This window comes from Hyperolius riggenbachi, chromosome 4 (genome assembly GCF_040937935.1).
Source record: "Hyperolius riggenbachi isolate aHypRig1 chromosome 4, aHypRig1.pri, whole genome shotgun sequence".
Lineage (NCBI taxonomy): Eukaryota > Metazoa > Chordata > Amphibia > Anura > Hyperoliidae > Hyperolius > Hyperolius riggenbachi.
In genome coordinates this window covers 171,965,820-171,993,258 of record NC_090649.1, presented here as the reverse complement: position 1 = coordinate 171,993,258, position 27,439 = coordinate 171,965,820, and the positions used below count along the sequence as shown (strand labels likewise).

Here is a 27,439-nt window from a genome sequence, read left to right as displayed (position 1 = left end):
ATAGCACAAAGTGCAACGTCACAGTCCGGACAATAAGTGCGTGTCTCCTTATGCACTTTTCTACCTTCAGGGTCTTTTTTGGAGCAGCAGACCGCACACCTTTTTGTAGGTTGCAGCTTTTGTGCGGTCGGGGGCAAAAATTCAGGAAAGTGTATCCAGTCAGTCTCTCCGGATTTACAACATATGAGGCTCTGCGCCCCACTCTACTGGACTCCGGTGGGGGGTGCTTCAGGTAAATGTTTTCGCACAACTGCCAAATGAAGTCATGGTGTGCAACAGGCCTTTCACTGTTTTTTTGAACAGGACATAGGCATTCCACATGCACTGTTCCAGGAGGTGCCTAAAAATTTTTTTACAGTATTTTTTTTTGCTGCTTCCGGACAGCCGGATAAAAGGTCATGGCAGCATCAGCCCTGTCCACGCCTCCCATGGTGTGGTTGTAGTCCACTATAGCTTGTGGCTTGTCCACCTCCCTGCTACCTCTGGTGGTGGTGTGCACGGTAGCAGCGTTGTGCATGGTGCTGAGGATGCACACGTCCCGCTTCTCCTTCCACCGCAGGGCCATCATTTTCCCCTTCTGCCAGGCAACAATTTCTCCCTTTTTCAAACGCCTGGCAGAAAAGGCCGGTGGAAGTTGGCGCTGGTTGGGTCTTATTGTGCCGTATGAATCCGTCTTGTGCTGGATCAGGTAGTCACAAAGTTCAGGGGAGGTATAAAAGTTGTCCGTTGTAAGACAGTACCCCTGATCCAGCAACGGCTCGATGAGAGTGAGCACAGATGAGGTAGCCAACCCATACTCTCAGAACTGGGGACCAAACTTCGTGCCTTTGCCCGTGTACACGATAGAGTTCCAGATGTACCCGGACTTGGACTCACAAAGCATGAAGGACTTGATCCCAAAGCGGGCCCTTTTTGATGCGATGGAACTGCACCCAGCTGAGTCTCCCCTTAAAGGCCATGAGACTTTCGTCGACTGTGACGTCTCCATCTGGTGTGCAGGCATCCCGGAAATTGCCTACCATCATCTGAGATGATGGTAGGCATTCATCTGGTAGATGTCCAAGATCTTCTTCAGCTTGAGTGCAGGATGGGTGGCCTCATCAAAGTCCTCGTTGTTGGTGAAGTGCAAGAACTTCATGATGAGGCTGAAGCGGTACTCCGGCATCACACAACCGAAGACCGGAGTGGCAATCATCCGGTTGGTGGACCAGTACCACTTCTGCAGCGGCTTACCGACCAGTACCTGGAGGAAAATGAGGCCCAGGAACAACCAGATGTCATCCCTGGTGACAGGTTCCCACCTCCTGCTCCTGGACAACCTGCTGAGAGGAGCACCCTGCTGCTCTTGGTCTCCTCTACAATCCGCTGGATGACATCCTCGGTCAGGAAGAGCTCCAGGTAGGCCAGCGGGTTGTGGTTGCAGTTGCGCTTCTGCCCAGGTACCCCAGTGAAAGGGAACATGGGTGGCGGAGCTTGGTCCAGGCTCTCCAGCTCACACCATGTGCGCACAACGACTGGCTCCTCGATGTCGCTGTCACTTGTGGCGTCGGTCTCTGATGACAGATCCGCAGGAACGTCACTGTCGGTAGATTCCTCCGCCACAGACTCAACATCACTGCCGCTATCCTCAAAGACGTCCATCAGCTCCTGGTCACATAGACGCCTCCGGGAGGACGAAGTCATGACTCCAAACAAGATACGGGGTCAGCGGCAAGAAAAAAAAAAACACAGCAAAAGCAATCACACAGAAATCACAGTGTCTTTAGAAAGACTAGCAAAACTGCAACACTGTATGAAGCAAAGGCAGGAAAATCACTCAAAGCACAGCAAAACACACCAAAAGTAGCTGACAAGCAGACTAGCAATGGGACACCAGTGACTCTGAAAGAGGAAGAATCAGTAACAGCCCACCCTTTTTATACTGTGATCAGGTGTTATTTACTAAACAACTTTGAATCAGTGTATCATGATTGGTGTTACTTTGTAATTGTATTATGAGTCACTTTATGATGCAATTTATGCGCCGGCCAGCAAGGGGCGCATGATGATCGTCACAGGAGGAAGCTGGGCATCGCCATCTTGCTGATGCGGAAATCCTCCGCACGGAGAGACACAGGGAGCCCGGGTGGGGAGACCACACAGCCCGCAGAGCCAGCACAGACAGAGGATGTAGCGGACGCGCCGCCGATCGCAGCGGTAAGCCTCTGCAACAACATGACGAGCTCAGCTCGTCATTACCACTATTTACATCGGCGGTATGGACGAGCTCAGCTCGTCCATACCGCCAGGCTGGTTAAACACAAAATAAAATTGTGGGATTGTAGGAAAATCGACAATAGACACAATCGTTTATCTCATCAGTTCATGTTCAGTTCAACATTTTTTTCAAATACACTCCTGTACAATATGAATTGCAACTGCCATAAATCTTTTAGTGAATTCCTGTACAACATCATGGGCATGCGTGAACATACCGTATATATTTTTTTCGTAAATGTGTAATCACCACTGTTTTGTGATCACACCTTTATCAAGGCTACTTTTAGCTTCAGTCAGTTTTGGAAAATTCATAGCTGGCCACAAATTTAAATGGAATTATATTTATAACATTACATTACAAAAGATGAGCCACTCGCCACTCCGACGGTAGAATTCTTGCTGAGTAGAGTAGCTGGACGTGCCCATGGTGGAAGAAGGAAATACAGCACATGTAGGAGACAAAAATAAAAGATCCAGGTACTGTCCAAAACGTGGTTTATCCACACAGCAAATTCATAGAAAACATCCTGCAGTATGATGGTACGTTGCATGACATGGAGTGTGGGTGGCTCAAGGCGTGGCGAACAGATCAAAGAATATGAGCAAGTGTCCACCTGGAAGCAAAGTGTCGGTCGACTAAGCTCCCATTCCTTAAAGTGAACCTCCAGACTAAAAATCTACTCAGCAGTACTGAAAAGGCTTGGTGTTTCTTTAACAGTTTCACAGCATCAGAACTTTTGTTTTTCTTTTCTAAGCCTCACTTTTAGCTGCACAGAAGCTAAGCTCCGCCCCATCAAAGAAAACTGCCTGGGCATTTTTCCCTTGATGCTGTGCAAAGCATGATGGGATTTCCTATATTGTTGTTCTCATTGCCTAGCAACTGGGAGGAGTGATCAGGACACAGGGCAGTTGGAACTGTGTCTCATGCTCCCTGTCACCTCCTTTCACCCAAAAAGATGGCTGCCCTCATGAAATCACAAACATTTGCCTGTTCTTTTAAAACAGGGTGGGTTAGAGAGTATATTACCTATGTGTTTTAATTAACATAACTAATGTAACTTAATGACAGTATGTTTGTTTAGGCTGAAGTTCCTCTTTAAGCCACTCACACTCCATGTCATGCAATGTACCATGCTACTGTGCTACGTATTGTATGAACTTGCTGAGTGAATTACCACTTTTTGGACAGTGCCTGGACCTTTCTTCTGGTTTCCCATGAGGTGTTACATTTGACAATCAATGCCCCTCCCCCCCTTCCCCAAGAACGCTTTTAATTAATATGTGCTTTATTTTCATTATGAAGATAAAAGCTGTCTTGCTCCGTTATGTTTTATTATATGCTCCATTTGTGACTGAGTTATCATTAGAATGCACAATAATAAATTGTCATGTGTGATTATCACATTACAAGGGTGAAATGTAAGCTTGAATGGGAAGGGACCTCACTTCTTGTACTTGTTATGTAAGCAGGTTTGTTGTGTAATGCTGCATACTACAGTACGTTTGTACTTTATAAACTACAGTATATTAAAGCTTTGCAATAGACACAGAAGAATCAATGGGTTGGATTGTAGCATAGAAAGACTGCCATAAATCATCTTATAATCGCCGATAGTCATAGGTGGTTAGTGATCCAAGATGGTTGATCCCTAACAACCTTGTCCATGACTTCAGGGGAGCCAGAGATTGAATAGGATGATTGTTGTTTGAGGCTTATTCTGCTCAGTTGAGAAATGATCCACCAAACACCATTTCTAGGGGGCAATATCTGTTGTATTCCCCTGCAGCAAGCGTTGTTCTGCTTTTTCCCCCTCATTCTTCATTGACTTGAATGCACAGTGTTGGCCATACAGAGTTTGCATGTTGTGTCTCAAGGAAATATGGTAGTAAGATTGATCTGTGCTGCAATCATCAGTACCATTGTACTGTATGTCTGCTTAATTGCTTAATTTTATAATGCCTAGCAATAACTATATACAATGCAACTACATTCACTGTTCTGTGTTAAATATCCAATTTGACAGAAAGGTGAAAGAAAATTGGAATTTAACCATGGTAAAGATCCTTAATTGTAGGCACCACCATGTCGTCTTTTTCCGTTATCTATATATATAATAGAGTAAGTGCCTCAACCTTCAAGCAAGAAGAAGAAGTAGCGCCCTGCCCCCAGGGCCGGTCCAAGCAAGAAGAAGGGGCTGGTCCAAGCAAGAAGAAGAAGTAGTGTCATATCAAACCAAGAGCAAAGAGGGATAATTTGCATATTAAGTGGCAGTGCATTGTGGGTAACCACAAATGTTCACTTATAGCTGAATTATTGCAGATTTGCTTCTGTTTTAGGAAGGAAAATTACACCAAGCTTTGCTTTTTTTAGTAGGAGGGCTTTTTTGGTCTCTTTTATCCTCCTATACATTCTTAATAGTTTGGGTCACCCTGAGCTGCTTGGTTACTCTGTTGTACTGGTCCAAGTCCTATCTCATACAGCCTTATCAATCCCTGCTGTGTACTGATGAGGACCAAATGTCTGAAAGAGGCTGTCACATGTGGGTTTGATATGACTGTGTAAAACTTAAAGCTATAGGCTTGCTTGACTTACCAAGGGTGAAAAGGAATAATTTGCATATTTAGTAGCAGTGCATTGTGGGTAATCACAAATGTTCACTTATAGCTAAATTAAGGCAAATTACACCAAGCTTTGATTTTTTTAGTAGAAGGTCTTTTTGGTCCCTTTTATCCACCCATACATTCCGAGTGGTTTGGGTCACCCTGAGCTGCTTGGTTACTCTGTTGTACTGGTCCAAGCCCTATCTCATACAGTCATAGCAATCCTTGCCATCTACATATGAGGACCAAAAGTCTGAAACAGGCTGTTACATGTGGGTTTGATATGGCTGTGCAAAATTTAAAGCTATAGGCTTGCTATACACCAGTGGTTCTGGATGCTTGCTTGGCTTACTAAGGGTGAAAAGGAATGATTTGCATATTTAGTAGCAGTGCATTGTGGGTAACCACAAATGTTCACTTATAGCTGAAATATTGCATATTTCCTTCTGTTTTAGGAAGGAAAATTACACCAAGCTTTGCTTTTTTTAGTAGGAGGTCTTTTTGGTCCCTTTTATCCCCCTATACATTCCAAGTGGTTTGGGTCACCCTGAGCTGCTTGGTTACTCTGTTGTACTGGTCCAAGCCCTATCTCATACAGCCGTATCAATCCTTGCCATGTACTGATGAGGACCAAAAGTCTGAAACAGGCTGTCTACATGTGGGTTTGATATGACTGTGTAAAATTTAAAGCTATATGCTTGCTATACACCAGTGGCTCTGGATGCTTGCTTGGCTTACCAAAGGGGAAAAGGGGTAATTTGCATATTTAGTAGCAGTGCATTGTTGGTAATCACAAATTTTCACTTATAGCTGAATTATTGCAGATTTCCTTCTGTTTTAAAAAGACAAATTACACCAATACAGTGTGCGGCATTGCAGGAAGTGACGACAGTGGAACGCACGATGGAACACGGAAGAGGTGAGTCATCCCCGCCCGCTGCTTCTTACTAATAGTGGTGGCTGCAACTGTGCTTAAGCAGGAGGGGGAGCGCACATGGGGGACCCAGGTGAGAGGGGCGGGGTTCCTGCTGAGCTTAAGCTGGAGGTAGAGCACACATGGGGGACCCAGGTGAGAGGAGGGGGGGTTTCCTGCTGAGCTTAAGCTAGAGGTAGAGCACACATGGGGGATGCAGTTGAGGGGAGGTCCAACCCCCCTCCCCGCCGCTGTGCCCAATACCCCCTTCCTGCCCTCTACCCTCTTATGCGGCATATGCTACGCCGCGGGTCGGCTAGTCTATAATATTTTGTCAGTTCAGTTAATACTTTGACTCACATGACACTGACTTTATGTGAGATGGAAGAAGGCATTCACACTTTAGTAAGTGTCTTCCCTGACTATAGATGAACTGCTGCCTCAGGAGGAGTGCATCCTCTTCTGATTGGTATCAGTGACAGGTGGGCACAATGGGAAGCACAATAAGATGGCTGGCAGTATAAGATGAGTACCTAAAGCAAGTGTTGCATCCAGACAGTGCAATGGTACAGAGAGGAACAAGTGCTGCTAAAGGGGGAATACAGTCCTGTGAGATAAGATGGGGGTTGGTGAATAAATAAGTGGTCACCATGAGGTAGAGCTGATAGGTACCAGAGTGTCAATTTCTTGGAATTGGTTCTATCTATCTATCTATCTATCTATCTATCTATCTATCTATCTATCTATCTATCTATCTATCTATATATCTATCTCACCCTCTCTCTCTCCCTGCTGGATAGACTCATAGATGGTGCTGATAACTGGTATAATTTGCATGATGATGAAGCCACCAGATGTTGAGGAAACATGGTGACACAGGAGTATGTCTGTAAATAACTACATAATGACAGGAGCACTGCTTTACCCGAGAACACCAGGGTACGGTGGGCTGCAGCTCTTTGGCTCCTCATGGGTGAACTTGGGTGTCTCCAGCAGATTGACAGAGTTTCTTCCAACCATTTTAAGGCTTAGCTCTTAGCTTTGACTGGGTTGTACCTTTAATGAAAACTGTCTTTCTAGATGTATGAAGTCTACAGTAAGTTAATGAAATTTGTCACGAGAACAAATAGTAAGAGCTTTGACAGAATTTCTGAGACCGTTGCCATAGCGACATCTTATTTCTAATACATCATATACTTTCTATCCCAGGCAACACTATGATGTGCCTTTGGCTTAGATGTAACTATTATGATTAGCATGTACAAGGTGTGCCTGACATTTCTATTCAGCTATATATTCAGGGGGCTACACTACATATGAGGTATGAATCTGGTAAAAGCATTGCACAGACAGCTGATAAGATTAATGGCCACATACATGGTGAAGGGGAAGAAAATATGGGGATGACTAATGGCAGAGATACACAGCAGACAAAAGCATAGTGACATTTCTCACATTGTCTGTAATTACATTTTTTATCTATGAGGTAATAAAAGTCACAAAAACCTTTTCTTGCTTCCTTTTGAAGCCCGCTTTTTTTAGTTTGTTTTTTGTTTTTTTTAAATGACACTATTAACAATTTATGCTATGTGGTCTGAACTTCAATTTGTTTGTGAAATTCCTGAGGTGTTAAAGTGGAACTCTAGCTTTTTTTCCCAGCTGGAATTAGAGTGGGGAAGGATAGTGGTGGCCACATACCTTGCAATCTGATCTTATTATCTTTATGCTCTCCTGCCAGCATCTGTCAAGTTCAACAGTCAAAACAATAGCTATAATTGCAGTAGATTGTTTAGGTTTGCTCATCCACACTACATGACGCCGCACAAAGATTGCCTCGTCATATGGTGCCATATGTTGTCAGCTTTGATTCTCTATCAGATGGTTACTGCTAACTGCCTTCTTTGCCAGTTGTCTTAACCCACTGTTGAAGTAATCCCAATTATTATTATTATTATTACTTCTGTTGTGTGTTTCTATAGCACAGGAATCTTTTGCAGCACTTTAGTCCAGATTGTAACTTCTTCTAACCTTTTTATTCCCCAAATTTGTCGGTACTAACCTCTGAGCATAGGAACTGACTAAAATTATGATATTGGGTGGCTGATTAAAGTTCTTAGGGTCAAACTTTCCTGCTTCAATCCCAGTCACTGGGACTGAAATGTAAGTAAAATCTCAAGAGAGTTCTTAAGAGAGTTCTTAAGTTATATATAAATATAAGATGGCCAACACTCCTATGTGCATATTAGCTTTGTGAGTCCCATAACACTCACTCTACTTGGGAATTGTCAGTCTACCACTTTGGATTTATCTTGTTAATTGCTATTCCATTCCTCTGGCAACAGAAAGCTTCCTACTTCTTTCTTAATTTCTATAGAAATTAAATAACAACTTTACCGAAATATAGCAGTAGGGGGTAAAAATCATGACAAAGCAGAGTGAGAAGTTAAAAATTAGAAGATAGATCAACAAATGATTGATACTCTCCATGTAATTCATTCATATTGGTTGATCCTCTGTGAGCCTGCAGGTCAGCATCTATAGTGCTGGTAGGCATGAAAAAAAAGAACAGCACTAACTGCCCTACTGTTTACTTGGCAACGGCACCTTTTCTCCCACAATACATAGAGGTTAACAGCCAGGAAACTGTCATAGCCATGGCTAAAACAACAAGGAAACTATCATAGCCATGGCTAAAACATCACACCGTGGGAGGGGTTTCACCTCAATATTAGTCACACAGATGTCCCTGGTGAACTATTACACAAGATAAAGATTTTGCATGGGAAGGGGAGGCATTGGCTACTAATTGGAATGAAGTGCAATCCTGGGTTAAAGTTGCTCTTTAATGTGAAGGAGCAGCTATAAGCTGATGTATTAAGGTGGCTATTGAGCTTGCTCCCCAAAACTCAGGTCATGTGATGATACTGGCTACAATGAAACACTGCAGATCTTATTGTTTCATACACTTCCTTGCATAATCTCTGTGTACCTGCAAAGTCCCTGCTGCACTCCATACAAGTACTTCCAGCCCCAGAGAAGCTACTTGCCAATGAGGTTCAATATTATAGCACCACACAGTCCTGCTACTCATAGGAGGAAAACCTCTCGTTCTTATATGCTTCTTCTATGTTATTATTGGAGCTTGGTTCTCACCACCACCACACCAAATATTGGAAAGGGACTCACCCTCTTCCAAGACCTCCAATTAGGTCTTAATCACGCCTTGGGGTTATTCCCAGGTCACCCCCGACCTTATCGATCTGTATCTTTGATATTCCCACCATGGGCTATGCCAATTCTCAGGGAAGTCCACAGCTGCTGACAATTTACCTCCAAATAAAAGAACCTCTCATAGCGTAAAACCGTTATGGCTTAAAAAACTTTATTTTCTCCACAAGTTAATAGCATGAGTTTTTCCAACGGGCTCTCCCCCGCATTGGTGGCCTCCGGAGGGCTCCCCAAGTGTTGCGTAGCTATCCGGTATGGCGGCCGCGCGGTCAGCCGTCCGTGTTGCTTCCGGATACAGATCGATAAGGTCGGGGGTGACCTGGGAATAACCCCAAGGCGTGATTAAGACCTAATTGGAGGTCTTGGAAGAGGGTGAGTCCCTTTCCAATATTTGGTGTGATGGTGGTGGTGAGAACCAAGCTCCAATAATAACACAGAAGATGCATATAAGAACGAGAGGTTTTCCTCCTATGAGTAGCAGGGCTGTGTGGCGCTATAATATTGAACGTTATTTTGAACTTTACCATTTAAATATTGGCGCACTGCCTGGTGTTTTTTACACATTTGCGCATCTCAACTGTATTTGACTTGCCAATGAGGCTCTGACAGACTTGGGATTATTTACTTGAAGGTTTGGATTCGCACAGAAGCAAAGAGGCAAAGGTTTTCTCAAATTCAGTAGAAAGAAACTACCGGTAACACAAATAAATTTGTTTCAAACCCCACAAAGGTATATGCAGGTACTGCAATATACTGACAGGATTGTTCGTTTAGTCACCCTTTGTACTACTACTGGTTCACATAAAATTCTAGCACAACTTGGTCCTAATAGGCTGCAGCTCTCACTGCCTGCTCTTTCTGGTGGTTGCCTAAACGTGTATGGGAAATATTCTGCTCCTATTAGTTACCCACTGATCAACACAGTTTCACTATACCCAGCAGACAGTGAGGACATACAAATTCATATAACCGCTACAATGCCCTCCCATAAACCACCATTTAGCCATACAGAACCTTAATTGTATACACATCTCTAGGGAGATTAGCCCCTTATAAAAGATGCACCTAAATTTCGGACTACCACATGTATCTATTATTTGGTGTTGGTTTGTAATTCTCACCTTGCTTTTTACATTGCCAGGCATAGGAAATGTAATTCTTCCATAGAAATGGAATAGCATACATGGCAGGGTTAGTAAAATGACTGATATTTCTCAGACCAGGTTATGTGAGGTGATGATTTAAATGTAAGTTTTTTTAAGCAAGTTGTTATGCATACGGTTGTCCTGGAGCTGCCTTCATACTAACCTGATGCAGACAAGCAGCCATGATGTATCACCATCAGCATCCGCAGCCTCATGTTAACCAGCTTCTGTTTTTTTACAGAAACTATTACCTTCTAAAATAGCTGCTATACTACATTGTAAGTGATTTTCTTCCCATCTATCTATATAACTTAATCCAGGTTACGACTCCTGGTCGTAACCCACCAGTGATGTACAGTGCCATTCTGCAACACAGCCGGGTACCTCTGCTCACAATCGTCCAATCTGTCAACTCCATGGTAGAAACGGTCCCCAGTATGTATCTCCTAGGGGCTGGATCTCTGCAAATAGCAGCTTGTGCTTAGGCATGGCACATGGGAGTGTGGCGTCATAACATCACATCATGCTTCCCATATGGACTCCACCATGAAGAAGTGCTGCTTGTGCACGGATTTGCCTGACTTCTGCACAGTGTAGCACCATATATTGATGATGGGCACATGCAGCAGTAATGTGGACAATGTGTGGCAGATAGATTATGGAGAGAGCTGTTACTTTGTGAATTGTCCAGTAATAGTGGAATATCACATGGAATCCATCTGAAAATAAACAAATGGGTGGTCTAGATCACTTAACAGTTCACTGCTGTGCTCTGTGGCCCATTTATAGAATCCTTCACTTCTTTACTGCATAATCTGAGGTCAGAAGCCAATATATTGCTTATATGCAAATAAGGCAGTTGGAAATGTGGGCACCCCAAAACAACCAATAGTAGAATACTGTATTTACCAATATTCTCCTCTTAAGCCAACACTATTCTCACACAGAACCTTCCCTTTACCATTTCTTAACCCTAACACCCACCCTTCCATTGCCTAACCTTAACCACCTCCCCTGCATGCCCAATGTCCACCCCGATACTTAACCATAACTGCCCCTCCCCCCAATACCTAGTTTTAACGCCTACCTCCACATGCCTAACCTTGACCACCCTCCCCCCCTCGTAAGCCTAACCTTAATGCCCCCCCCCCCCCCCCTTCAACCACCCACAAAAAACTAAACATAGTGGGCACCGTGGAAGTTTGCCACCATAGGCACCCATATTAATATTGGCTATGGATGGAAATTTGGGTGCCTCCAGTGCCCGATAAATAGCAAGTGCCAGGTCTGTCTGCTATGCAAAATGCAGTTACAAATAACAGCTCCTCCAGTGCCCAAATTTCCATTCATAGTAGATATTACTATGGGGGCCTATGGCTGCGCCCAAACTTCCATGGCACTCTGACACCCAAATTCCTTGCTTCCCAATGTATTATCCATATGATTCACATCAGTGTAGGGAATTTAAAAAGTTTTCTTCTTTTCTTACATTTATTTTGTAATTACTTAGCTAATAAGGAGGTCTACTGCTTGTTATTAGAAGTGCAGAAGGGACTGCTTCACTCGTTTAGTCTTCCCTATGACATCATTTGGAGCACAGTAATCATTGGATCCCCTATGGAGTAACAGTTTCTGCCCTAACTGCACTAAAATAAAATATAGAAAACAAAGTCACATTTTCCCATTGAGGAAGAAACAATGCTGAGGTGGATAACTGTCACATTCTTAGTGCGGCTATTAAAGAGATCTATGTGTTTACTGCAGAGACATGGGACAGTCCGCACAGGCAATGTGCGCTCATTACATAGAGCTTGTACGCTACTAAATATTATTGCAGTAGCAGAGTCTATCTCCACAGAGGCAGTTAGGCTCCATTTTATTTCCTATTAAAATTCATGGGAATTCAATTGGCCAGTTGCAGTACGTTGTGCCAAGTTCACGGTTACAGTAAGACAAATGCTATACAAAAATGTTTCTGGCAACTCCATCTTCCTGCTTTACCTGTAGTTTCTAAACACCTTAAAGGACAATTCCAGCGTATATCCATCTTATGTCACACTGTAATTCAGAGCCAAAGTGCACTTTAACTGTTGGTAAAGTAGAATTCAAGACAGGAGAAAGCCATTCCCCAAATCCCTTTGTTCCTTCCTTGTCTGGTGTAGTAATCAAATCAATTCTTGTTTATTTACTTTTTCCAAAGCAAAACAAAACAATCATCATCAAACTACAGTACCTCTGCATAAATCACGTAATAAGACAGTATTGTACAGACATATCTAGTAGGCAATTTTGAAACAGTGGATTTTAAAGACCAATTTATATTCCAGAAAAGGATCGGCACCACACTCCAGATGTATTAATCAGCTATTAAACTTTTATTGCATGGTAAAGTTTGACAGGCAGCGACAGCCCGCTCTTTCGGCCTGTACGGCCTTTCTCAAGTTGCCAAAAGTGTCAAATATTTGACACTTTTGGCAACTTGAGAAAGGCCGTACAGGCCGAAACAGCGCGCTGTCGCTGCCTGTCAAACTTTACCATGCAATAAAAGTTTAAGAGCTGATTAATACATCTGGAGTGTGGTGCCGATCCTTTTCTGGAATATTGCATTTGACCCTCTGGTACAAGGGTGAGGATCCTGGCACACACCTTTTAAAGAACTTTGAGCTTTATTTGAGTGCTCCTGGATATATGTTGATAAAGACCAATTTATACACAAATGATTTGATGTCCATCTTTAGGCACGTTTTGCTGGCACTTAAAATATTTTGTCTTTTTTTCTGGCCAGCAACTGCTGGAAATGACCACAAGATTTTTCTGTGGAATCCGTATGTCATTTCCAAACCCAATGGAGTTCTACAAGGCAACATGGCCAGTGTGATGACTGTCAAATTCTTCTCCAGCCGCAAGCAGCTGTTCAGTTTTTCCAAAGATAAGGTAGGTTTATCATTAATTGAATCTGTTTCGTATCTAATCTCCCTGTCTTGTATTCATTCTCCTCACTAATGTACTGTAGGTAAAAACAGAGCTATTTAAATTGAGTTTTGAAATGGATCGGGCTGATTGATAGAGATGCTTGCAATCACCCATCTGCTGTCATTTAAAATACAGCTGAGGTGGGAGGGATATGGAGGCTGACATAGTTATTTTCCTTTAAAAAAAAATTAAAATTGCCTGGCTGTTGTGCTGATCATCTGCCTCAATTACTGCTAGCTTTAAACCCTGAACAAGCATGCAGATCAGGTCTTTCTGACTTAAAGCGGAGTGAAACCCAGCATTTCTTCTTTGCTCTAAAAAATTATTTACAGCATGTTATATACAACCAGCATTTTTTTTACTAGAACAGCATCCAAAGGGTTACACACAGGGCTGGAAAGTTCAGTGCAGAGAAATGGGGACGCATCTGAAGTGTAGATAATGTTATCTTGTGTTTACTTAAATGTATCAAGTGAGAAATGTGCCACATTCTCTGACTGTGCAGAAGCTGCTGGACACAGACAGGAACTCAAAGCATTTCTGCCTTCAATACAAGATGAATAAAACCAGTTATGAATAAAATGCAAAGTCAGCTCACAAAGCAAAAAACTGTACTTTTGGGAACGTATAATTTCTAAATCAATAATAATACCTATGCACAAAGGCAAATATGATAACCGTATAGCATATAAAAAGTAGGAAAACATGTTTTTATTGAATATTATGTAAGGGTTTTATACCGCTTTAAGACTGACTGGAGTAGCTGCATGTTTGTTCAGGTGTGTGGCATACACTACTGTGTCAAAAAGATCAGCAAGACTGCCAGGAAACTGGTAATATTTAAGGAAATAAATGTGGCATCAGGCAATCCCCCGCCTGTGCCAGATAAATGAGACTTTACTGTATAAGTAAACAGCGGGTGAAGTCAATGTTACTTATACTTGCTATAAAGTCATAAGGGAAGATTTTGAGCTTTGCTGTATTTCCCATGCTATGTTCTCTGATGTTTATGAAAGCACTTATTTCTACTGCGAGTTTCTTAGAGGCTGAGCCAGACTGACATATCACAGACTGCGTAAGTCTTGAAATATACATTATTTAAATGCATTAATATGATTCCTTTTCCAGGTTCTGAGGGTATGGGATGTTCATCATCAGGTGTGCATACAGCGCATAGCTGGAATCTTCCCCAAGACTCTGGAATTCCAATTAACCTTCTATTTCTATGAACTGCATGAACGCCTCTTTTTGTCATTCAACAATCAGTTGGCAGTTCTGGAAATCAAAAGTGATTCCAGCAAAAAAGTGACAAGCCATGAGAAGCCGATAACGTGTGTGGTCTACAACGCCACTTTCAAGCAGGTAAGCTCTACATGCAAGTCACGGATGTATCTAATGCTGCGTCTCTCAGAGATGTCACTCAGAGGGGACTTACTAAGTGCAGATCCTGAATACTAGAGACAGATTCATTTACAGAAGCACTTTACATCAGTAGCACTACATTGACTTAGTGGTTTAATCTGACCTTTATCACCACACATCATTCTGACCCACAGTGATAATGATTGGGATTATTAAATTCATTATTACCCACTCTGGTGGGATTATTCAAATCTGTATAGCTCCTTGTACTGACATTATTACCTACACTGGTGCTTTCAGGGTTTATCAAGGTCATTATTACTCAGAGTAGCATTAACTGGGATTATTAGGGTTATTATTTATTAATGTATTACTGGTTCATACAGTTAAATGCCAATATAGAGTATGTATCGTTTCTAAATATTTTATGCTCCAAAAAATAATTATTATAGTTGTAAGGAAAGTCTCAGTAAGTATCCATTGCAGGCTGTGGGTGTAATATAACTGTGTTTTTGTTGCATGAACCATGTAATGTATAATTATGGGATTAAGGCTGGTACAGAGGTCAGTGAATGAACACAAAACTCAGCTCAGCCGGGGCAAAATGTACATTCCTATGAAGAAATGAGAGAAGCAGGGATCCCTGTATTACAACTTAATACAGCAGTGATAAGCTGGGGAAATGCAGCCTGACAGATCTTCTCACTCAATCAGAGATGGATGGAGAGGAACAAGTCAAGGATGGTCAGACTGAACAATAAACATCTAACATTTGTACAAACTGTAGCTTAAAAGATTAATTTGCTTACAGTATACTTAGAACTGGAAATATCTAAAGACGCTGCTGGGAGTTTGAGCGGCAGGAGGGTGAGCCACCATTTGGCTCACCCTGCGACCAGCTCACCGGCAGTGTAATAATACGTATGCCCAGGTGTAGCCAGTGGGTTGTGCACTAAAGTAAACTGATTTGGTAATTTCTTCCTAACTTTCACTGGAAGGAGACATCAATAGTGACTTTTGGAGGTCGAAGTTTGACTTATCTCTTGGTGTTAACAATGTAAGTAACATGCTTGTATTTTGAAATCCAAAAACAGGGCAATACATTCAGGGTTTTGGGACAATCCCCCTGCAATACATTCAGGGTATTAGGACAATCCCCCTGCAATACACTCAGGGTTTTAGGACAATCCCCCTGCAATACACTCAGGGTTTTAGTACAATCCCCCTGCAATACACTCAGGGTTTTAGGACAATCCCCCTGCAATACACTCAGGGTTTTAGGACAATCCCCCTGCAATACACTCAGGGTTTTAGGACAATCCCCCTGCAATACACTCAGGGTTTTAGGACAATCCCCCTGCAATACACTCAGGGTTTTAGGACAATCCCCCTGCAATACACTCAGGGTTTTAGGACAATCCCCCTGCAATACACTCAGGGTTTTAGGACAATCCCCCTGCAATACACTCAGGGTTTTAGGACAATCCCCCCGCAATACATTCAGGGTTTTTAGGGCAAGCAATCCTTTAAAAACAAAGCCTGAAACATGTTTTATGACTTAAGGCCGGTTCTTCAATACCAGGTATTATTTTTTTTTATTGTTATTATTATTTAGTCTTTATATAGCACTGACATTTTCCGGAGTGCTTTACATGGTACAGGTAGTCCCCGTGTTAACGAACAAGATAGGGACTGTAGGTTCATTCTTAACCTGAATCTGTTCTTAAGTCGGAACACTGTGCCATCTCTGCTCCTTGTACCTCTTCTGTGCCCCCCCTGTGCCTCCAGTGTCCCCCTCTGTACCTGCTTATACAAGTTTAAAAGCCATTTTTCTTTGAATTTTTTAAAATTGATTTTCTCAAAACCTACAAGTCCAATTTGAAAAATTTTCTTATGACTTGTTCCCATGGAAACACAGAATCCATGCCGTTCGTAAGTCGGGGACTACCTGTATATGTCTCGTTGCTAACTGTCTCTCAGGGGAGCTTACAATATAATCCCTGCCATAGTCCTAGTCTAAGGCCAATTTTAGGGGGAAGCCAATTAACTTATCTGTATGTTTTTTGGGGATGTCGGAGGAAACTGGAGTGCCCAGAGGAAACCCACACAGACATGCAGAGAACATACAAAATCTGTTCATAGTGTCCTGGCTGGGATTTAAACTGGGGCCCAGTACTGCAAGGCGAGAGTGCACTCCACTATGCCACCATGCTGCCCATAAGTTCCAGTGCTGCCCATAGGTATTATTTATATTTGGAACCACATTAAAACATTTTATAAAAAAAAGCATTACAAAGGCAAAAAAATATGCAAATTGGGTCAAAAACAAGAGGAAATTTCATGTATCAAAAACATGAACAAATGTTTGTTCATTACTCAGTATACTTAAAGAGACTCCGTAACAAAAATTGCATCCTGTTTTTTATCATCCTACAAGTTCCAAAAGCTATTCTAATGTGTTCTGGCTTACTGCAGCACGTTCTACTATCACCATCTCTGTAATAAATCAATGTATCTTTCCCCTATCTCTCTCTTGTCAGACTTGTCAGGCCTGTGTCTGGAAGGCTGCCAAGTTCTTCAGTGTTGTAGTTCTGCTATGAACTCCCCTATCCAGGCCCCTCTCTGCACACTGCCTGTGTGATATTTAGATTAGTGCAGCTTCTCTCTGTTCTATTATCTTTTACAAGCTGGATAAATCGTCCTCTGAGCTGGCTGGGCTTTCACATACTGAGGAATTACATACAGGCAGAGCTGTCTGCACTCTGCAGGAAGAAACAGCCTGACACTTCAGTGGAAGATAGCTGCAGGGGGAAAGAAACACACAAATGATCTCTTGAGATTCAAAAGGAAAGATGTATACAGCCTGCTTGTGTATGGATGTATTTTCTATGTGTGGACATACTGTACATCAACCTACTATCTGTTTTGGTGGCCATTTTGTTTGTTTATAAACAAACTTTTAACCACTTGCCGACCGCACACTCATAACGTGCGTCGGCAAAGTGGCAGCTGCAGGACCAGCGACGCAGTACTGCGTTGCCAGCTGCAGCCTAATTAATCAGGAAGCAGCCGCTCGTACGAGCGGCTGCTTCCTGTCAAATCACGGCGGGGGGCTCCGTGAATAGCCTGCGGGCCGCCGATGGCGGCTCGCAGGCTAGATGTAAACACAAGCGGAAATAATCTGCTTTGTTTACATTTGTACGGCGCTAAGGCAGATCGGCGATCCCCGGCCAATCAGCGGCCGGGGATCGCCGCCATGTGACAGGGGACGTCCTGTCACTGGCTGCACAGGACGGATAGCCGTCCTGTGCAGCCCCGATCACCGGGGGAGGCAGCAGGTAGGAGAGGGAGGGGGGAATTTCGCCGCGGAGGGGGGCTTTGAGGTGCCCCCCCCGCCACCCACAGCAGGCAGGAGAGATCAGACCCCCCCAGCACATCATCCCCATAGGGGGGAAAAAAGGGGGGCAATCTGATCTCCCTGCCTGCACCCTGATCTGTGCTGGGGGCTGCAGAGCCCACCCAGCACAGATCAATCAAACCAGCGCTGGTCCTTAAGGGGGGGTAAAGGGTGGGTCCTCAAGTGGTTAAAAACTGTTTTTAACCACTTTTAATGCGGTGGGGAGCAGCGAAATTGTGACAGAGGGGAATAGGAGATGTCCCCTAACACACTGGTATGTTTACTTTTGTGCGATTTTAACAATACAGATTCTCTTTGAGAAGGCAAATTACACCATTCATTACTCACAAAACTGTGAAAAACTATTTTCTGGGCAAATCTGCTCATATTACGTCTATTTTCTTGAGAAAACCTGCACAATTATGTGAATTTTCTGGGGAAAGGGTCACCAAAACTTGGGCCCACTGTCTTTGCGTTGCACTTTTAAAGGTAACCCGAGGTGAGAATAATATTGGTCTACCATATTTATCTCCTTTTAAGCAATACCAGTTGCCTGGCAGCCGTGCTGGTCCTCTTCCTCTAATTCTTTCAACCATAGACCCTGAACAAGCATGCAGGTGGTCAGGGGTTTCTGACAATATTGTCAGAACTGACAAGATTAGCTGCATGCTTGTTTCTGGTGTAATTCAGTTCACTACTGCAGCCAAATAGATCAGCAGGGCTGCCAGGCAACTAGTATTGTTTAAAAGGAAATAAATATGGCAGCCTCCATATCACTCTCACCCGGGTTCACTTTAAATTACAGTTAGCGCCGCCCTCATCTGGTCATGGCCATGCCCATTTTTGTGTCGCGAAGTGTGCCGCAGGTTATAGCCACGCCCATTTTTTGCCACGGCGCACTGGTCATCAGCTACCCCGGAAATTGGTCCAGCACCTGCATAGCACCCCCCCAAAAAAATCCTGGAGCCGCCACTGCATGGTATAGCTCTAGCCTCTAACCCAATGCCACCTCTGAAAAGCTTTCTATTGTTGCTGGCTAAAAGCTTTATAGGTATGTGGGGTTTATAGAAGAACAGTTTCTTTGACAGTTGTTCTTTAAGTGTAAAATGACCCTAACCCTTATATCTCCAGAAAAATGCCAATGAGTGCTAAATAAACCCAGAGCCCAATACATGCTTGCCATACCTCCTATTCAAATTAGTATGCCATCATTCTTTGTATGGATGACTTGAAAATGTAATTTATTAGTAAACTCTGAGTTAGACTTGTTTTGAACAATCTGAAACTTGTAGAGAAAGCATCACTAGACTTGGTAAATTTAGGGATGCAATTAAAATGGTAGATATTTGGAGAGGAGACAATGATAACCGGATGTGTAGCATGCATTCTCTCACAGCAAGCAAAACATACTTTCCTGTATTGACTATATACTGTATTTGGCACTAGAGATGCCTTATTACAAGCTGAACAAACAACATATGCTCCTAGAGGGATTCCAGACCATTCCTCAATGCTGCAGGATATGAAATTCCTAAATAATTGCCGGCTCGAATAGATGGAGAATTCATCTGTGCACATCCACTCTTTTTACAGAGCAGCAACGAATTGTAGATTAGCTGCCCCTCCTTGTTGCTTCCTATCAAAATTTGATTTCAGTCCTAAACTTATTCAGTGGGCATGCCTTTATTAATCACATTAAGGTTCTATGTTAGTTAATAATGTTCCTTCTTTCTCTTTTCGCCTGCAGAGAGGAACTTGGCAGGGTGTTCTCTAACACCAGCATTGTCTACTGTCCAAATTAATACTATTTCAATACAACTCAGGCTCTATCAGAAAGAGAAAGGAAGCAGATACTTTGGGCGTGAGCTGCTAGTGGACAAAATGGGCTCTGCTGTTGACACCAATATAAAGAAGCGGCAAGTGGGTGCCAAAGAGGAAATTTGGGCGCCCAATAATATATCGGGTTTTTTGTAGGAAGGTACGATAAAAATATTAGTTTTGCAATATTTAACTCCCTTCATTTGAACTGTATAAACTTAAATTGACTGTATATTCTGGAATACACAGGATTTAAATATGCAATCTCATTTCTTGATTTAGGCATATTATTATTTAGTATTTATATAGCGCCGACATCTTCTGCAGTGCTATACATAGTATATTGTGTCCTCACTTAACTGTCCCTCAGAGCAGCTTACAATCTAATCTCTATCATAGTAATATGTCTATGTATGTATCGTGTAGTGTATGTATCGTAGTCAAGGGCCAATTTTAGGGGAAGCCAATTCACTTATCTGTATGTTTTTGGGATGTGGGAGGAAACCAGGGTGCCCGCAGGAAACCCACACAGACACAGGGAGAACATACAAACTCGGATGCAGGTAGTGTCCTGGCTGGGATCCAAACCGGGGACCCAGCATTGCAAGACGAGAGCTCTAACCACTGGGCCACTGTGCTGCCACATCCCAAAAAATTACTCTTCAATGCCGGTATTTCAAAGGGCGCCTATGGCGAAGCTTTAAAATTTGAATTTTCTTTGCAGTGATTGGTGGTTAAGGTTAGGCGTGGGGGCGGTTGGCTAAGGTTAGGCATGTGGGAGTGGTGGTTAAGGTTAGGTGTGGGACATGGATGGTTAAGGATAGGCGTGAGGGGGGGTGGTTAAGGTTAGGCATGGGGAGGGCGTGGTTAAGGTTAGGAATCAACAGTGGGAACGTTCAGTGTGAGAATAGGGTTTTAAATAGCTGCAGTAACATATCTGTATTTTTTACCGATATTTTACTATCGGCATTTGAACTAAAATAGTAGAATATCTGTAAATTTACTGATATTCTACTATCGGGTTTTTGGGCACCCAAATTTCCTCAGCGCCCTTTTTGCATGTACATAGTGGTGTCTGGGGCCTAGTGGGTGTCAAGGGGCCCACCAGCCACCTTGTCTGACCTCCCCACTTCAGCTTACCAAAAAGGGGGTACCACAAGGTGGCCCCAAATCTACTACCTTGCCTAGTCCCCACTTCATCTTAATCCATCTCTTTACCAAACCACTCCAACTCACTCCAAATGGATAGAAAAGATATCACGACTAGACTCTCCAACCTTTGTTACCTTTAAACACTCTCTAAAAACTCACTTGTTCCGACAAGCATATGCTCTATCCTTAGGCCACTTCCCTTTTGTCCTAAGGCCAAATTGCGCTCCTACTAGATATCCTAAAACACACTGCCTCTATATGTGTGTTACATATTACCCCACCCAGGGCCGGCCCTAGACTTTTTGCCGCCTGATGCAAATTTTGAAAAAATTATTGCTGCCGCCCCCCCCCCGTCACTTCCTGCAACGCCGCGGCCGTCCACTTACAATACAGTGGGCGGTGTTGCAGGAAGTGATGTCAGTAGAGCGCACGCTGAATCGAGCGAGGAAGAGGTGAGTCCTCCCCGCCCGTGCCTCTTACGAGTAGCGGCTGCTTCTGATCTATTTAAGGCTGGAGGGGAGCGCAGATCGGGGGACCCAGGCGAGGGGGGGGGTCCGACCCCCCTCCCCGCCGCTAGGCCCAATACCCCCGTCCTGCCCGCTACTCCTCCAGCTCGGCGGCCGGCTCCCCGCACCCACCGACGGGCGGATGCCGCCCCTAGAAATCTGCCGCCTGAGGCAAAAGTTTCACCCCGCCTCATGAGCGGGCCGGCCCTGACCCCACCTCTTGTCTCCCCCCCTATTCTTTTAGATAGTAAGCTCACAAGGGCAGGGCTCTCTCCCATTTTGTGTCTTGGAAATCATTATATATTTCAATCATCATGTTACTTTTATCACTCATTACCAATTCTGTATTTTGTATCAAGTTTGTATTTTGTAACCAACTATGTATCTGTATATTGGTGTACACCATTGTCTGTATTATTTTGTACCCCATGTTCGTTTCTTCCTTTGTACAGCACCACGGAATATGTTGGCGCTTTATAAATCAATTATAATAATAATCTACTCACCTCCCACTCCACCCACTAGTATACCTATAAATAAAGAAAAAAATGCTAATTTGTTTTATGTACAGCAAGCTTATCTTAGCCCGGATAGGATGCTTAATATGAAGAGAGTACTAACCGCATGTATCAGATACTCAGCATAGCTGAGTGAACACATTTTTTTTCTGTGTTAAATACTTCAGGGAACAGTGTTCCCATTCCTAAAATCTGTTTATTTGGTATATTAGATGAGGAACAATAGTCCAGATATGAACTGGTATTATTATTCATGGGTAGGAACGTTGAGCCACACAATGGATGATGATGGCTAAAGTACCTACACTAGTTATTTGGGAAAAAACTTACATAACCATATGATTTCATCTATAAAAAATCAAGTCTTCCTAGGAAATATAACACAATATGGAACGTATGGATTTCTGAACCAGATAGTTTAAGCAATGAGCAAAATGAAGAAACTGGAGTCGCTTGAGGATTCTTACAAAGTTTATTTACTTGGCTGCTGCACTTGTAAATACAGAAATGATGTATGACTGGTGACATTTGTAAATTCAGTTATGGGTCATTGTACAGCTGGATACTTTCTCTGCTGTCAAAACCCTGCAAGCAACTATAGTTTACCGGTAAGTGCGATTTGGCTCAGCAACCGAATGTAAAATAATAATAATAATATGCTGTTAGGCTGCCTAACTTTTCACTCTGCAGTACGCTACAGTTTATGATATGTTGTAGGTTGTTGCTACTTTTTTTTTTTTTTTCTTTTAAGTTAAACAAATGAAAAAAAATATTGGGGATGTATAGTCCTACAAAATGAATTCAGGGAATTAGGAAGAAAAGTAATATCAAAGAGCTCCAAAGGGATGTTTTCATAAATACTGCCGTTGCCCTGTTTTACATCTGAGAGATAGGAGGAAGTTAAAGGACAACTGAAGTGAGAGGGATATGGAGGCCACCATATTTTTCTCATTTTAAACAATGCACATTGTCTGGCTGTCCTTTTAATTCTATGCCTCTAATACTTGTATCCATAAACCCTAAACAAGCATGCAGATCAGATGTTTGACTCAACTTTGACTGGGTTTGCCGCATGCTTGTTTAACCACTTGAGGACCTAGGGCTTTACCCCCCTTAAGGACCGGCCACTTTTTTTCCATTCAGACCACTGCAGCTTTCACGGTTTATTGCTCGCTCATACAACCTACCACCTAAATGAATTTTGGCTCCTTTTCTTGTCACTAATATAGATTTCTTTTGGTGCTATTTGATTGCTGATGCGATTTTTACTTTTTATTATATTCATCAAAAAAGACATGAATTTTGGCAAAAAAATGATTTTTTTAACTTTCTGTGCTGACATTTTTCAAATAAAGTAAAATTTCTGTATACATGCAGCGCGAAAAATGTGGACAAACATGTTTTTGATTAAAAAAAAACCCATTCAGCCTATATTTATTGGTTTGGGTAAAAGTTATAGCGTTTACAAACTATGGTGCAAAAAGTGAATTTTCCCATTTTCCAGCATCTCTGCCTTTTCTGACCACCTGTCATGTTTCATGAGGGGCTAGAATTCCAGGATAGTATAAATACCCCCCAAATGACCCCATTTTGGAAAGAAGACATCCCAAAGTATTCACTGAGAGGCATAGTGAGTTCATAGAAGATATTATTTTTTGTCACAAGTAAGCGGAAAATGAAACTTTGTGACAAAAAAAGTTTCCATTTCTTCTAACTTGCGACAAAAAAAAATGAAACCTGCCATGGACTCACTATGCTCCTCTCTGAATACCTTGAAGTGTCTACTTTCCAAAATGGGGTCATTTGTGGGGTGTGTTTACTGTCCTGACATTTTGGGGGGTGCTAAATTGTAAGCACCCCTGTAAAGCCTAAAGGTGCTCATTGGACTTTGGGACCCTTAGCGCAGTTAGGCTGCAAAAAAGTGCCACACGTGGTATTGCCGTACTCAGGAGAAGTAGTATAATGTGTTTTGGGGTGTATTTTTACACATACCCATGCTGGGTGGGAGAAATATCTCTGTAAATGACAATTGTTTGATTTTTTTTACACACAATTGTCCATTTACAGAGAGATTTCTCCCACCCAGCATGGGTATGTGTAAAAATACACCCGAAAACACATTATACTACTTCTCCTGAGTACGGCGATACCACATGTGTGGCACTTTTTTGCACCCTAACTGCGCTAAGGGGCCCAAAGTCCAATGAGTACCTTTAGGATTTCACAAGTCATTTTGAGAAATTTCGTTTCAAGACTACTCCTTACGGTTTAGGGCCCCTAAAATGCCAGGACAGTATAGGAACCCCACAAATGACCCCATTTTAGAAGGAAGACACCCCAAGGTATTCCGTTAGGAGTATGGTGAGTTCATAGAAGATTTTATTTTTTGTCACAAGTTAGCGGAAAATGACACTTTGTGAAAAAAAACAATAAAAATCAATTTACGCTAACTTGTGACAAAAAATAAAATCTTCTATGAACTCACCGTACTACTAACAGAATACCTTGGGGTGTCTTCTTTCTAAAATGGAGTCATTTGTGGGGTTCCTATACTGTCCTGGCATTTTAGGGGGCCTAAACCGTGAGGAGTAGTCTTGAAACCAAATGTCGCAAAACGACCTGTGAAATCCTAAAGGTACTCATTGGACTTTGGGCCCCTTAGCGTACTTAGGGTGTAAAAAAGTGCCACACATGTGGTACCGCCGTACTCAGGAGAAGTAGTATAATGTGTTTTGGGGTGTATTTTTACACATACCCATGCTGGGTGGGAGAAATATCTCTGTAAATGACAATTGTTTGATTTTTTTTTACACACAATTGTCCATTTACAGAGAGATTTCTCCCACCCAGCATGGGTATGGGTAAAAATACACCCCAAAACACATTATACTACTTCTCCTGAGTACGGCGGTACCACATGTGTGACACTTTTTTGCAGCCTAGGTGCGCTAAGGGGCCCAACGTCCTATTCACAGGTCATTTTGAGGCATTTGTTTTCTAGACTACTCCTCACGGTTTAGGGCCCCTAAAATGCCAGGGCAGTATAGGAACCCCACAAGTGACCCCATTTTAGAAAGAAGACACCCCAAGGTATTCCGTTAGGTGTATGGCGAGTTCATAGAAGATTTTATTTTTTGTCACAAGTTAGTGAAAAATGACACTTTGTGAAAAAAAAAACAATAAAAATCAATTTCCGCTAACTTTTGACAAAAAATAAAATCTATGAACTTGTCATACACCTAACAGAATACCTTGGGGTGTCTTTTTTCTAAAATGGGGTCACTTGTGGGGTTCCTATACCGCCCTGGCATTTTACGGGCCTAAAACCGTGAGTAGTCTGGAAACCAAATGTCTCAAAATGACTGTTCAGGGGTATAAGCATCTGCAAATTTTGATGACAGGTGGTCTATGAGGGGGAGAATTTTGTGGAACCGGTCATAAGCAGGGTGGCCTTTTAGATGACAGGTTGTATTGGGCCTGATCTGATGGATAGGAGTGCTAGGGGGGTGACAGGAGGTGATTGAGGGTGTCTCAGGGGGTGGTTAGAGGGGAAAATAGATGCAATCAATGCACTGGGGAGGTGATCGGAAGGGGGTCTGAGGGGGATCTGAGGGTTTGGCCGAGTGATCAGGAGCCCACACGGGGCAAATTAGGGCCTGATCTGATGGGTAGGTGTGCTAGGGGGTGACAGGAGGTGATTGATGGGTGTCTCAAGGTGTGATTAGAGGGGGGAATAGAAGCAAGCAATGCACTGGCGAGGTGATCAGGGCTGGGGTCTGAGGGCGTTCTAAGGGTGTGGGCGGGTGATTGAGTGCCCTAGGGGCAGATAGGGGTCTAATCTGATAGGTAGCAGTGACAGGGGGTGATTGATGGGTAATTAGTGGGTGTTTAGGGTAGAGAACAGATGTAAACACTGCACTTGGGAGGTGATCGGACGTCAAATCTGCGGGCGATCTATTGGTGTGGGTGGGTGATCAGATTGCCCGCTAGGGGCAGGTTAGGGGCTGATTGATGGGTGGCAGTGACAGGGGGTGATTGATGGGTGATTGACAGGTGATTGACAGGTGATCAGTGGGTTATTACAGGGAAGGACAGATGTAAATAATGCCCTGGCGAATTGATAAGGGGGGTCTGAGGGCAATCTGAGCGTGTAGGCGGGTGATTGGGTGCCCGCAAGGGGCAGATTAGGGTCTGATCTGATGGGTAACAGTGACAGGTGGTGATAGGGAGTGATTGATGGGTAATTAGTGGGTGTTTAGAGGAGGGAATATATGTAAACACTGTGCTTGGGTGGTGATCTGATGTTGGATCTGCGGGCGATCTATTGGTGTGGGTGGGTGATCAGATTGCCCGCAAGGGGCAGGTTAGGGGCTGATTGATGGGTGGCAGTGACAGGGGGTGATTGATGGGTGATTGATGGGTGATTGACAGGTGATTGACAGGTGATCAGGGGGATAGATGCATACAGTACACAGGGGGGGGGGTCTGGGGAGAATCTGAGGGGTGGTGGGGGGTGATCAGGAGGGGGCAGGGGGCAGGGGGGGGTAAAAAAAAATAGCATTGACAGATAGTGATAGGGAGTGATTCATGGGTGATTAGGGGGGTGATTGGGTGCAAACAGGGGTCTGGGGGGTGGGCAGGGGGGGTCCTGAGGGGTGCTGTGGGCGATCTGGGGCAGGGGGGGAGAAATCAGTGTGCTTGGGTGCTACATAGGGTGGCCGCAGCCTGCCCTGGTGGTTCCTCGGACACTGGGACCACCAGGGCAGGAGGCAGCCTGTATAATACACTTTGTAAACATTACAAAGTGTATTATACACTTTGTATGCGGCGATCGCGGGGTTAACATCCCGCCGGCGCTTCCGTATGGCCGGCGGGATATACTTTCTATAAGCGAGAGTGCTCGCTTACAGGATGGGAATTTTAAACAAAATCACTGTGGCCATCTTGTGGCCAAATAGTAAAACTACATGTACATTCATTTTTTTCACATAAAACACAAATAATTACAATTAAAATTAACTGTTTACCCCCCACACCCCCAAAATACCCAAATAAAATGTTTAACTAAAAAAAAAAAAAAAAAAAAAAAAATTACAATTTGACAAAAAAGGTCTAAACTTTTTTTAATATGCATGTCAAGAGATTATATTACTAATATTTTTTAAATTATAAGCTTGTAAATAGTGATGGACGCAAAACTGAAAAAATGCACCTTTATTTCTAAATAAAATATTGGCACTATACATTGTGATAGGGACATAATTTAGATGATGTAATAACCGGGACAAATGGGCAAATAAAATATGTGGGTTTTAATTATGGTAGCATGTATTATTTTAAAGCTATAATGGCTAAAAACTGAGAAATAATGAATTTTTTCAGTTTTTTCTTATTTTTCCTGTTAAAATGCAAGTGAAAAGCGCACGTGATCGCGTGCAAACCTCTGCTTATCACGTGAAGTCATGCTGTTTGCGTGTAAACCTTTGCAAGCTGCACATCGCGTGATAACTGCTGTGATAGCAGTTATCACACTTTTGAGAATCAAGCCCCTTGTCAGCAAAATGCCT

At 43.0% G+C, this 27,439-nt stretch overlaps 1 protein-coding gene across 1 annotated transcript in view; it reads left to right on the top strand.

Moving 5' to 3' along the window:
- Positions 1-27,439, top strand: part of WDR49 (WD repeat domain 49) — a 144,977-nt gene that overhangs the window by 36,789 nt on the left and 80,749 nt on the right. Inside the window, exons 7-8 of the mRNA XM_068280948.1 lie at positions 12,932-13,080; positions 14,248-14,481. Coding sequence (XP_068137049.1) covers positions 12,932-13,080; positions 14,248-14,481 — 383 coding nt within the window. The remainder of the gene's footprint in view (positions 1-12,931; positions 13,081-14,247; positions 14,482-27,439) is intronic.